This window comes from Pocillopora damicornis, chromosome 10, assembly GCF_964200805.1.
Source record: "Pocillopora damicornis chromosome 10, jaPocDami1.2, whole genome shotgun sequence".
Classification (NCBI taxonomy): Eukaryota; Metazoa; Cnidaria; class Anthozoa; order Scleractinia; family Pocilloporidae; genus Pocillopora; species Pocillopora damicornis.
The window spans coordinates 14309904-14323910 of NC_142679.1; the positions used below are offsets into that span (position 1 = coordinate 14309904).

The 14007-nt window shown below is 39.3% G+C and overlaps 2 protein-coding genes across 4 annotated transcripts in view; both read right to left on the bottom strand.

The window, feature by feature from the left end:
• The window catches only part of LOC113664769 (low-density lipoprotein receptor-related protein 6), a 45915-nt gene extending 32858 nt beyond the window's left edge, over positions 1-13057 (bottom strand). Inside the window, exons 1-9 of one of the 3 annotated variants that reach the window (XM_089184128.1) lie at positions 12741-13057; positions 11140-11560; positions 7746-8170; positions 6515-6643; positions 5497-5697; positions 5025-5220; positions 4194-4585; positions 3978-4100; positions 972-1392 (exon numbers count right to left, since the gene is read on the bottom strand). The gene's annotated coding sequence lies outside the window, so the exon portion shown is untranslated. The other 2 variants (XM_089184129.1, XM_089184130.1) reach the window with 2 other exon arrangements.
• LOC149039043 (low-density lipoprotein receptor-related protein 6-like) lies at positions 968-13805 on the bottom strand. Its single transcript, XM_089185743.1, has 10 exons — positions 13714-13805; positions 12741-12751; positions 11140-11560; positions 7746-8170; positions 6515-6643; positions 5497-5697; positions 5025-5220; positions 4194-4585; positions 3978-4100; positions 968-1392 (listed from the first exon to the last, which is right to left on the bottom strand). The coding sequence occupies exons 1-10, from the start codon at positions 13803-13805 to the stop codon at positions 968-970; spliced, it is 2415 nt and encodes an 804-aa protein (XP_089041869.1).
• Positions 13806-14007: the final 202 nt, after the last annotated feature.

Below are 14007 nucleotides of genomic sequence, written 5' to 3' on the forward strand. Positions count from 1 at the left end.
CGGGGACTTGGGATTCGGGGACTTGGGATTCGGGGACTTGGGATTCGGGGACTTGGGATTCGGGGACTTGGGATTCGGGGACTTGGGATTCGGGGACTTGGGATTCGGGGATTTGGGATTCGGGGACTTGGGACTCGGGGACCTGGGACTTGGAGACGTGGGACTCGGGGACATGGGACTCGGGGACGTGGGACTGGAGGATGCAAGGGACTCGGGGACGTGGGACTGGAGGATGCAAGGGACTCGGGGACGTGATAACCAAACAACACCTGACATTTGCGCTGATTTTGTAGAGTAAAACTTTCGTTGGTCTTGAAAATGCTATTATGTGCTGGAGAGCTTGTTAGCCGGTAGTAGCCGATGGTTTTCAGCGTCCATGGTTCGGCCGGAGATGTTTGCTTGCCTATTTGACCGTGAGAACTCTGGGTACAGAACAGTTTCAATGCAGGGGTCTTAAAACTGTTAAAAACATCATGGGCAGCCATGGTGGCCTTTCCTAGTTAGTAACTGTTTTCTTCTCGATCCATGCCTTATCCTTGCAAAAAAAGAATAAGAAAGAAAACACAGTTACTTACCAGGAAAGTCCTCTAAGGCTGCCCTCGATGTTTAAAACCCCTTGCGTTGAAACTATTTTGAACCCAGAGTTCTCACCGTCAAAGAGGCAAACGAGTTCTCACGTACTCGAGTCCCCACGTCCCACGTCACCGAGTCCCACTGAGAAGTCGGGACTGGGACTCAGGGACGTCCCCACGTCCTAGACCCCACGTACCAGTCCCACTTTTAGTCACAGCCTCGTTGAATTTAATAAGAAGCACCAACTCTAAAAAAGCAAGCTATTTACAAAATATCGAAATCCCAATGCCAAGCAAAACCTTCGTTGTAGACAAATTGCTGACGATTTTTCTCAAACTCAGCACAAAATAAACTGCAGCTATTGAGTGCAACAAAATAACACAAAGTCTTCAATTTACCCCTTGAGTGGATCCACTGCAATCGCCCTTGGAAGACCCAAGTCTTTCCAGAAAAGAACTTTGCGATAGGATCCATCAAAATTTGCAACTTCGATTCTGTTTGTTTCCCAGTCAGAATCTCCACAATTAGTCCAATACAACTTTTTTCCTACCCAATCTACGGCTAATCCTTCAGGCTTTTTCAAACCCAAAGATATAACATCTTCAACTTTTCTTGAGTTAGAACTTTCCGTCATACGAATTCGTTTGATTTTCTCATCGTTGACATCCGTCCAAAATATGTATCCATCTTCGTAGCTGAAATCTACAGCGATAGCATTCAAAAGACCAACAACTACGATAGTTTCATTTTGGTTCTTTTGATTTGGTCGTACTATTCTGATGTCTCTCCGGTTTACGTATAAAATCCTTGGAGAAGTCGCTGTGGAAAATAAAGAATCGGATAAGAAGAGTTGCTGGCACGAAACTAGAAGTAAAAAGTAAAATACCTGATTCGTCACAAGCAATTTCATAAAGACCAATCGAAGATAATTGAGTTAGCTCCGTTCAGCGAAAGGAAACGTCTGGAAATATTTTGTTTTTATCGTAACGGCCAAAGGGTTTACACCTGAAGAAATATAAGTTAAACATATCGCTTTCAACGGGCGTCATTACTCTGTATTAATTCATCTCCGATGTTCTCCGAGGATTTGCTAAATGTTCTGTAAATAAACATGACAATAAAAGACTACAACTGTTCATGCAAGACGCACGTAGCCAGAAGCTAGCTTCGAGTTATTAAATCAAATGTGTAACATCGCGTACTTTATTCTTTATCTTCTTTGAGTAAAGAGTATATCAGTCCTTTGAATCAGTTCGAATTGTAGTGCGAGGGTTAAGGTAAAGACGAACGTAAACTTTGCCTAAAATGCTGCGTACCAAACCAAACTCGGAGCGATCGGATCTCGCGTGGGGAGAACAGGTATTCTGCCAACACTTGAAACAGAAATCTACAAGTTTAATTCCCTCACGCTAGGAAAATTATACTCAACGATGTCTCATACAGAGCTTTTACTCTCGTCCTGCAGCATTCTTTCATCCTAGGCAGGTATTCTGAACATACAACGACCAAAAATATATTAAGATACCACGTGCAAATGAATTCATGAGAGCGATGTTGTTGTTATTATCTTGTTACTCGGAGAATTTCAATTCGCCCTTTGCGGCTTCTTCAGTTTTCCCATGCATACACATTGGTGTTTAGATCTTTAAACTACCAATTCGGGGAGGACAAGAAATGAAACCGCCATCTGAAAGCAGCTGTAGGTGAGGCCACCTAAGAATCTCTGCACTTACTTTAAAGTCCAATCAATAATGGCTCAAAATGGACGACAACTACGAGTGTAAATTACAAGTTTTTAAGCACTAAAGATCTCTAAAAAAGAATCCAAATTCAACTAGTAACGGTCTACGAGTGTTTTTTTGTTTAAAGGAATATTTTTTGTCACATGAAAAGCGAATCGACACAAGCAAGATAGAAATTTTGTCCGCCAAGCGAATCAATATCATCAGGCAGAAAAGAACACATTCGCATAGATACGCATCGAACGCACTTACCTAAACATATCTTATAGTATAGGCAAACCAAGCAAATTAATGCTTTGAATTTCATCCAACGCTATCGGTCCGGTAGCTTCACCATTAGAGACAGTGGTTAAGTGCTCCAAATTCATAGTCATGTCGCCCGAAATCCTAAGTCATGTCGCCCGAAATTTTATCGAGTATTTAAACTTGAAGAAAAGTAACATCTTAAGTAAATCGCAAGGAATAAACTTGTAAAATGTTGACTCGTGAGACTCGGGTTGTTCGTTTCGCTGTCGTTTGATATCAAGGAGATAGTAATCCTAAATCGATGCCGCTAGAGAACATGCAATGCACAACCAATCTATTCTTCCTCTAATTACTGCCAAACGGTAGGTGGCTTGGTCGATACCAGTCCCGCAGATACGATGCTGCCAAAAGCCGCAATCGTCGCACTGAAGGGCTTGCTGGCGTGGTCGAACTTCATTTCTGCACTCGATACAGGGATGAAGGCTCACTGTATAATTCTTTTGCGTACGCGTAACGATCTCGTGTTTCAGCTAGCTGATTATCTCGGAATGAGGTGGCTGTTATTAATTTCCACTCTATATATATGGTTAACCGGATCAAAATTTACATGCAACCGGCCGAGGAAACAAGAATCAACTGAACAAGTCGCGGTAATTTATGCTGCGCCTGATCCTACGGGGTATGATGCTAACACGCTTTGTTCGCGTGGTTAACAATAAACAAAAAAAAACCGCTGTAAAAGTTTCAGGTTGTTTTTTATACGATAAATCAAACTAAGAGAACTGTATTTTCTGATATGTGTGAAAAATTCTGATAACTGAAAGTGTTCCGCTTATAATTACTAGAATCTGTACTGTAGAATGAGCAGTTTAGTTCGTAGCAATGAACAACGCTGAAATGAACAGCAATATTTGAGTCTTTGTTTTACTTCATATTCGCATGGGTTAGCGGACGAAAACATTTTACATACGAGTCAACATTTTACGAGTTTGTTCCTTGCGATTGTTACTTTTCTTCAAGATTAAACACTCGATCAAATTTCGGGTGACATGACTTAGGATTTCGGGCGACATGATATGAATTTCGGGCGACATGACTCTGGTTATGGGCGACATGACTTCGGGCAAGATGACTTTCGGGCGACTTGACCGGTTACCCCTCACAGCCAGAGCTTATCCCGGGTTCTATGGCATGAAGCCACTAAAAGCATTTCTTCTTCTCTAAGGAAATGTGTGGCATGTAGACGGGAACATTAACAAAAAGATCTTGGGAGTTAAAGGGCCAACAGTGTATGACATTTACGTTGATTTCCGTATTTTTGAAGGAAAGAAATGGCTGACTGGCTGATTTTAGCTCTATGGGTCTTACCAGGCAAGCTCAGTATATTATTGCAATTCATCTTTTCCGAATACTTACATCTACAAGTCTTCATGTCAGAAAGAAGCTCCATTCCTGTTGGGCATTCACATTTGGGTCCTGATGGCCTGTATAAACACAAATGACTACAGCCTCCATTTTTGCGCTGACAGGCATTGGAACCTAGAGGCCAAAAAAAGGTGTTTCAAGTGTAATAAGAAGGAAACATGGAATAGTCAAAACTAATTTAAGTATCAAATAAATAATGCTTCTTACCATAGGAGTGATTAAGGGTTACAGCTTTTAGTCCCATAAGATCAGGTAGGCTGTCAATCAGTACTCTTCTGTCTTTACCAGTTCTTTTGTTCACACTTTGTATTGACCTCTTCTGCCAGTCCGTCCAATAAAGATTATCTCCAAGTACAGTAAAGCCAAACACATGAGGCAATTTTTTATCTAAAATAATACGGCGGGCACTCCCATCGAAGTTCATGACTTCTATCTTGTCATACCTTGCATCAGCCCAGTAAATCTTTTGCTTCAGATAATCAATGGTGAGGCCATTTGGCCATGCGACCAAGGAATTCACTAAGATGACTCTATGACTCCCATCAAGCTCTGCTCTCTCAATCTTTGGGTGTTTTCCCCAATCAGTCCAGTACATGTACCTAAGTGAGACCATGTTAGAACATTTCAAACTTATAACAGCCTTTCTCACTGACACATTTGATAACAAAAATTAATTTAAAATTCTTTGCATGCCTTTGCCAACTTTCAGTATGAAAATAAATAAAAATATTAAAATCCATTTTTTTGCTGTTTTTTTTTTTTTTTTTTTTTCACATCTCAGCAAGGCTTAGTCATGGGCTCCTAACCCATCCACTCTTTCCCAATACCAAACGAGGTTCAGAATTTTTTACCTGCCATTCTGAAAAAGCAAAATCAGCAGAAAAAAATATCAGTTATTCACAGCCTCAGTCAGTCCTATTGGGGAAAAACTGTGCCTTCCAACATGAGTATGGCTTTCCTTCTTGGCCTCTGGCTGTACTCAAGACTTTTGGCACAGATTTCCTACCAAGTAAATAACAATTTTACCCAGATATTTACCCTTTAGTTGGATCCAATGCTATTGCTCTTGGTTCATCAAGATTTTCATCAATAAGAACTCTTCTAGCAGAGCCGTTTAGTCTGCTGACTTCAATTCTATTAGTGCCTGTGTCTGTCCAGTACAAGTTCCGCGCCACCCAGTCAACAGCAATACCATCAGGATGTTTCAGCTCACTCCTTACTACTACCTGAACATCTGAAATACAAAGAAAAAGACAGAAAACAGTTTAGAAGAAAGATTAATTTCCAGACCGGCCCTCATGTTGGTTAATACTCCATATAAATATTTTGGATGCCATAGCAAGCAGGACAAGTTCTGGTGACTGAAGCTGTAGTTTACTCTTTCCATTCAGCAATATAAATGGTGCCAGAAAAACTGTCTGAGAGACTTAACAGAACTTTTGTAAAGTTACCATAAATTTGCGCAAAAGAATTAACATAATTAGTGTATTCAAGTTCAAGGTTGGCTAACCGTCTCCATCCAACCGGCATCTTTTAATTTCAAGTTTTTCATCATCACTCCAGTAAACATATCTATCCACTGGATCAAAATCAATTGAGACTGCATGGCTGATTCCAGACACTGGTAAAACGACATCTGTGAGATCAGGTGTATCAAGTGATATACGCCGCAGGTCCCCTTTTCTTACCAGCAATAGAAAATGGAAAGGGCCTAAGATAAAAAAAACAAAACAAAACAAAACAAACATTATAAATGAGCTTATTAATAGATAGAGATAGAACCAAATACAGTTGTTAGAGTATATCTAATTTCGCAGGTCAGCCTTTAAATTAACTAGTTAGTTCTTTCTTTCCAACTGCTACACATTTCTAAATGAGATACTGGTGAGAACAATAGCACTGTAATCACATCAAGAAAGTATGCCTTCATTGATTTTTTCCATGTAGCTACCTATCTATCAAATAGTGTACATTATTCTGCTCGTTAGCCCAAGCTTTTCGTTTTCTTACCAGGCTACAAAAAGATGGGTATTAAATAATCAAAATAAAGGACATACCGATCCTTCTCCCTCATTTTTAGCCCGATACATTTAAAATTCTCTCAGGCACACATTGTTAAAAATTAAAAATTTTACAGAGAATGTATAGGCACATTTAGCATCCAGAGATTTTTTGTTGCTCTAAGCCAAGTCACAAACACAATTTACCTCGAGTGACATGGAGAATTTTCATGAAAATCTTTGTCACTGCCATCAGTTGCACAAATTCAAACCAATATGAATTCACACACCTGAACTCAGAGACATAATTCAATAGCAGCAGCAGGGACTTTCAAGTGTTGTAACAAGTTGTGACTCCCCCTTAAAATACCCCACAAAATAATATAATTCTAATTATGTACATCCAGTATTATAATACAGAATGTTTTAAATGTATTCATAACTGGAGCCACATTTCAAACAAAGCCCAAATACAATCAGTACACACACTATTTGCAGCTATTCATGACATTGAACACTCAATCATACCTTTTTCACATGTTCTTCCATCAGGCAAAAGCTTCACACCAGTTGGGCAAGCACAAGAGCGGCCATGGGTATTCAACAGACAAAGATGGGTGCACCCTCCATTGAGAGTAGAATTACAAGGATTTTGACCTGTTACAAGATAAGTCGATAACTTGTCAAAAATAAACCAAGGTCACAACTTGGCATTTCTTTTTACCATTGCATGAGAGTTTTAAAGAAAAACCATGCCAAGAGCTATCAATAAAAGCCGATGGCTCACCAAAACCCCCTCCCCCCCCCACCCACTCAGCTACATGTATCATTAGGGTAATTAAGTGTTATCAACTGAGTTGATAACACTTAGTTAGCCTGTTATACCCTTCTACTGATGCAGCACCAGTTTCTTTAGAAAATTACCCCATTTAGACAAGTATCTTTAGCCAGCCACTTTCACTTCATTTTTCTAGTAACTCGTTATGAAATTTCAACCAATTATTGAAATAAAATCAAAGAAATTTGTACACCTTGCTTGAAGATTTATGCACAGCTCATGGAATGCCTATCTAACCTTTTAACTTTTAAGAGTGACCAAGACAGAATTTCTCTTTGTAATATTGACACAATATCAAGCAGATAAATGATAAGAACAAAGAAAAATATAAATAAGGGGATTATTAGTTATTCCAATACCAAAACATAAAATGATAAAGATTACATGGTGGACAGTAAGGGAAACTACAAATCAGATCTGAGAGTGGAAAATACAATTTCAAAGTGTAGAAAATTTCCAGGCTTGTTCAAAACTGATTACCCAGTCAGGAAGAGTATTTTCAATAAATGCAGTGTTAGGAGTTCTACAATGAATCACTGTAGCAGCAATCATCAAATTGATCCTCAAAATACACATTCAAATAGTTCAAAACTCAGTAGGGCATTCCCTTCGTGTGATGATGTCTAACCAGTCAAACTAATCAACATATGGAGATCAACACACGGCAGTCAACACATTACACTTGTTATCATGTGACTAACTAACTTGTATGCAGTGTTCTCCTTTTTAAGGTGGTAAGGCATAAAATTTACTGCCTGTATAGTACTGCCTCAAATTACTGCCTAAAATCATGTAGAATTCTTAAAGAATTCAACGGTTTAAAAGATTCCCCCCTAGCTTGAAAATTTATCTAACCTGTAGTGCTTAAAATAGGGGAGAACACTGCAAGACAATCAATGACCATTTATTAATTATGCTTACCTGGCCTTGGTACCAGCTGTTTTTTTGGTTCATATGCATGTATATCCATGGGTTTATAAGTAGTTGACCAGACCATTTGACACCGCATCCCACTGTTTTTATTAGCAGAATGTATCCCTCTAGAAGTCCAATCTGTCCAATAAATTTTGTTTTCATATAACGTCAAAGCAAATGGATGAGCTTGATTTGCCAAAATACATTGACTTGGAGTTTTAAATATTCTCTCCCGGTTTGAACCATCAAAATTAGCTTTAGCTATATAAAACAATTTTGCATCTGTCCAGTAAATTTTCTCTGCACTGTAGTCTATTGTGAGCCCATTGGGCCGACGAATGTTTTGTCTGACAATTATGGAACGATTAGAGCCATCCATTTCAGCTCTCTCTATCTTGGGTTCTTTACCCCAATCTGTCCAAAACATGAACCTGAAATTATAATTTGAGAGACAACAATTTTTCAGAAACTTTTAACACCATTGTTATTCTAACAAGCATCAACTACTGTAATTACACTTAAACTGCAATGAAAAATCGACAAGTCCTTTATTTCAAATCATTTATTTTCTTTACAGAGAACTGTTCTTGTTGCTCTCAATTTGGTATTAAATGCCTTAAGTACATTTTCTTATTCAACAGCAGAGATTGAGAGTGCTGTGTGCCATGTAGGATTCAACCCCCAAATGAAGTTCTTTGAAATTCTTTGACATTTCAGCAGCCACAATTGTCTATTACTGTACGTAGGCCCTTGGAAAAAACGGCCATAAAGAGATCTTTCAAGTTACATTACCAAGGCAATTTCAGGGTCAAAGTTAAGCTGATTCAAGGAGTAAGATTCAAAATCCATAATTTTACCGCAGTGATTTATCAGTGACCAAAAATTTTAACACCAGTTTTGTGACTTCTAATCTTAAAGTCCAGCAATTTGTTTAAAACCTGGATTGAGTCAGCACAGCCATAAGTTTACGGTTAAAAAACATGGTTGTTTTAACAGATGAAGGACAAAAACACCTTCATATTAGTACTGTATAGTGCACTGATTACTCTTCACGTGAAGTAAACAGCTTTTCAGTTTGTTTGAGTTAAGTGACAACTGGGTGAAACTTTTTCACTACGTTGTTTGATTTTAGTGACACATAAATGAAACTTTTTAATTGCATTGTTACCTGCAAGATACTGCATTATTGAGGCACACAATAAAAAGTTATATCACTAACAAAATACCGATATTTCTTTACTTCTAACCCAATCAAATACAACAATGGCCCATAGTTTTTAGAAATGGCCAATAATTTTAAAAAGCCATTGGCCATAAACTCAAATGCCTATTCTCTGTAACAGTGTTCATTTGTTTGAGAATTTACTTGGCATACATCTGAGTAACATCTTTCAATATCCATACGTAACTCAAGCTCTCTTTTAAAGTGATCAGCATTTTGTTGTATAAATTACAACAAACAACATTACTATTCTTATGGTAAAGGAGAAAAAGTAAACTTGCAAAATAGGAAATAACGAAGATCTTCAGATAGGCTGAACTATTGTCCAAGGCCATTAACAAAGCTTTCTTCAAAGCTCTCTTTATATGAGAACATAGATTATTCAAGAATAGATATTGTATATCAACAGATTTTCAACAAAAACCCAAGCCCTTCAGTTATGCTCCGGGATTTATAGAAGACCAGCCCCTCATTAACAACACAGAGAAAAATAAAACTAGCTTCAGAGGACAATGAACACTAAAGAACTAATTAAGTCCATAATTTCAAAATGTTAACTCATTCCACAACTACTGTATTTTGGGCAAACAAGAGAATCTTTCAGCTAGAGTGAAATTCACAAATAAAATATCTTCTCTGAGTGGATCTCTCAGATTGATTCTTTGACATGACACTCTCTGGCTTCACTCGGTGAATTTCAACAGGGGGCTACAATAACAAAGAAAGCTTAGATTCCAGCAAGATTCACAAGCTTTCTTTGAAAAGGGTATTGAGTTCAAATACTGGATGCATGCAACAAATTCTTTAGGGCATATTCATCACTCAAGAGATTGCTCGGAGAGACATTCATGGCAACACTAGTGACCTTCAAGGTTCGCTAGAAGCAGGCTAACAAAAAACAATGATAAATAACTGTTTGCCCGCCGAAGTTCAACGCTTAATGTATTTTTAATTGAGCACAGTTCATTAGTCTTTCCTCGTCGAACGGCTGTGACTAAAAGTTGGATAGCGACGTGGGGACTGGGACTTGGGACTCGAGGACGTGAGACTCAGGGACGTGAGACTCGGAGACGTGAGACTCGGAGACGTGAGACTCAGGGACGTGGGACTCGGGGACGTGGACTTGGAGACGTGGGACTCGGGAAGGTGAGACTTGGAGACGTGGGACTCGAGGACGTGGGACTCGAGGACGTGGACGCGGGAACTCGGGGACGCACGGGACTCGGGGACGTGATAAACAAACAACACCTGACATTTGCGCTGATTTTGTAGAGTATAATTTTCGGTGGTCTCGATAAAGCTACTATATGCTGGAGAGCTTGTTAGCAGTAGCCGATGGTTTTCAGCGTCCATGGTTCGGCCGGAGATGTTTGATTGCCTATTTGACCGTGAGAACTCTGGGTACAGAATACTTTCAACGCAGGGGTCTTGAAACTGTTAAAAACATCGTCAGTAGCTATGGAGGACTTTCCTTGTAAGTGACTGTGTTTTCTTTTCGATCCATGCCTTATCCTTGTTAAAAAGGAATAAGAAAGAAAACACAGTTACTTACCAGGAAAGTCCTCCATGGTTGCCCTCGATGTTTAAAACCCCTTGCGTTGAAATTATTCTATACCCAGAGTTGTCACGGTCAAAGAGGCAAGCAAACATATCCAGCCGAACCATGGACGCTGGAAATCATCGGCTACTACTGACAAGCTCTCCAGCATATTACACCTTTCTCGAGACCACCGAAAATTATACTTTACAATTTCAGCGCAAAAATCAGGTTTGTTTATCACGTCCCCGAGTCTCCACGCGTTCCCGAGTCCCCGCGTCCTGCGTCCCACGTTCTCGAGTCCCACGTCTCCCAGTCTCGCGTCCACGAGTCCTCGCGTCCACGAGTCCCCGCGTCCCACATCTTCGAGTCCCACGTCCTCGAGTCCCACGTCCCAGTCCCACGTCCCAGTCCCTACGTCCCAGTCCCACTTTTAGTCATAACCTCGTCGAATTTAATAAGAAGCACCAACTCTAAAAAAGCAAGCTATTTACAAAATATCGAAATCCAAAATAACAAGTTCTCCCGAAGCCAAGCAAAACCTTCGTTGTAGAAAAATTACTGACGATTTTTCTCAAACTCAGCACAAAATAAGCTGCAGCTATTGAGTGCAACAAAATAACACAAAGTCTTCAACTTACCCCTTGAGTGGATCCACCGCAATCGCCCTTGGAAGACCCAAGTCTTTCCACAAGAGAACTTTGCGATAGGATCCATCAAAATTTGCAACTTCGATTCTGTTCGTTTCCCCGTCAGGATCTCTACGATCAGTCCAATACAACTTTTTTCCTACCCAATCTACGGCTAATCCTTCAGGCTTTTTCAAACCCAAAGATATAACATCTTCAACTTTTCTTGAGTTAGAACTTCCCGTCATACGAATTCGTCTGATTTTCTTAGCCCTGACATCCGTCCAAAATATGTATCCATCTTCGTAGCTGAAATCCACCGCGATAGCATTCAAAAGACCAACAGCTACGATAGTTTCATTTTGGTTCTTTTGATTTGGTCGTACTATTCTGATGTCTTTCCGGTTTGCGTATAAAATCCTTTGAGAAGTCGCTGTAAAAATAAAGAATTGGATTAGAAGAGTTGCTGGCACGAAACTAGAACTAAAGAGTAAAATACCTGATTCATCACAAGCAATTTCTTAAAGACCAATCGAAGATAATTAAGTTAATAACTCCGTTTAGCGAAAAGAAACGTCTGGAAATATTTTGTTTTCATCGTAACGGCCAAAGGGTTTACACCTGAAGAAATATAAGTTAAACATATCGCTTTCAACGGGCGTCATTACTCTGTAGTAATTCATCTCCGATGTTCTCCGAGGATTTGCTAAATGTTTTGTAAATAAACATGACAATAAAAGACTACTACTTTTCATGCAAGACGCACGTAGCCAGAAGCTAGCTTCGGGTTATTAAATCAAATGTGTAACATCGCGTACTTTATTCTTTATCTTCTCTGATTAAAGAGTATATCAGTCCTTTGAATCAGTTCGAATTGTAGTGCGAGGGTTAAGGTAAAGACGAATGTAAACTTTTCCTAAAATGCTCAGTGCATACCAAACCAAACTCAGAGCGATCGGATCTCGCGTGGGGAGAACAGGTATTCTGCCAACACTTGAAACATAAATCTACGAGTTTAATTCCCTCACGCTAGGAAAATTATACTCAACGATGTCTCATACAGAGCTTTTACTCTCGTCTTGCAGCATTCGTTCATCCTAAGCAGGTATTCTGAACATACAACGACCAAAAATATATCAAGATACCACGTGCAAATGAATCAGTCATGAGAGCAATGTTGTTGTTGTTATCTTGTTACTCGGAGAATTTCGATTCGCTCTTTGTGGCTTCTTCAGTTTTCCCATGCATACAAATTGGTGTTTAGATCTTTAAACTACCAATTCGGGGAGGAGAAGAGATCAAATCACCATCTGAAAGCATCTGTGAATAGAGCCATCTAACAATCTATGCACTTACTTCAATGTCCAATCAATAATGGCTCAAAATGGACGACAACTACGGGTGTAAATTACAAGTTTTTAAGCACTAAAGATCTCTAAAAAAGAATCCAAATTCAACTGGTAATGGTCTACGAGTATTTCTTTGTTTAAAGGAATATTTTTTGTCACATGAAAAGCGAATCGACACAAGCAAGATTGAAATTTTGTCCGCCAAGCGAATCAATATCATCAGGCAGAAAATGACACATTCGCATAGGTATCGATCGCACTTACCTAAAGATATCCTATAATATAGGCAAACCAAGCAGATTAATGCTTTGAATTTCATCCTACGCTATCGGTGCGGTAGCTTTACCAGTAGAGACAGTCGTTAAGTGTTCCAAGGGGCAAATCAAACCACATACATCCACGAATCGACTTTCGAAGCAAACGGAAATCAGATCTTCATAAATAGCCTTATACTCGGCATTGTGCCAAACGTTTAAAGCGGAGAATTACCAACATTAATGAAAGAGGCTTTTTTAATAAGGCGTTTAATGATCCTGAGCGCTTAATGAACACAATCTCCTTGCAGCCAAAGGAAAGAACTTTTTGATGTATTTCAATAGAGCATCATAGGACAACGTAAACAACGTGAAATCAAACTGCAGGGTCCGAGAAAGGCGAGATCCCCGACAGCAAATTATTTGTTTCTACTCGAAGTCCACGTTGTATTTTCATGTTTTATGTGCTAAAGCAGATATCTTGCGTCGCCAGAAAAGGTCCACACATCGAGCTACTCGCAAAGTTCCTAAAAGAAACGAAAATAAATTTTTAAAACCGCCGTCGGTTCGTGGGCGTCGCAGTCGTGAAATATTAATTTTAAAAACTCCCGGCAAACTTGCAAATATAGAGAAGTGCTATAACCATCAAGCATTGATCAGTCATGACAGCACCCTTCCTGAAAAAGAGTTATTTGTGCTTTTCGTGAAGGTTTTTTTAGAGGGGTGTGAGGATGAAGAAGGTGAATGTGGATGTGGATGGTGGTTGGGCGTGGCGCTGAGGCACTTAGAGCGGAAGTCCGCCGCAGAGATGATAATCTCGACCCAGACGAAAAATAATGAACAAAAATAGAAAAAATACACTTTGAGTGTTCATATATTTGGCCTCATTGTTGATAAGCATCATGAGCTGAGTAAGAGCTTATTCAATGACATTTTCACAACAGAAATAAATTGCCAAGTTAATGCATCCGAGATTGAGTTACTTGATCACCGTTGACAACCACGCGCAATGATAGTCTTCAACGGCCCAATTAATAACACTGACAGTCTTAAGAACTCCTTCATCATTAGCCATAGTATAGGTTACAGTATTTAGATAGTTTTTAACATAAATATATACTTCTGAACCTCTTTGTACCTTTATAATATCATGTTTTATGCTTTTTTATGAATCTTAGCTCACTTGGGTCAGTCACATAGACCCCCAGAAATTGATTTTGAATAAACGAGTTCTTCTTCTATCTCTCCTTTCATCATCATATCTTGTTGTAAGCCAA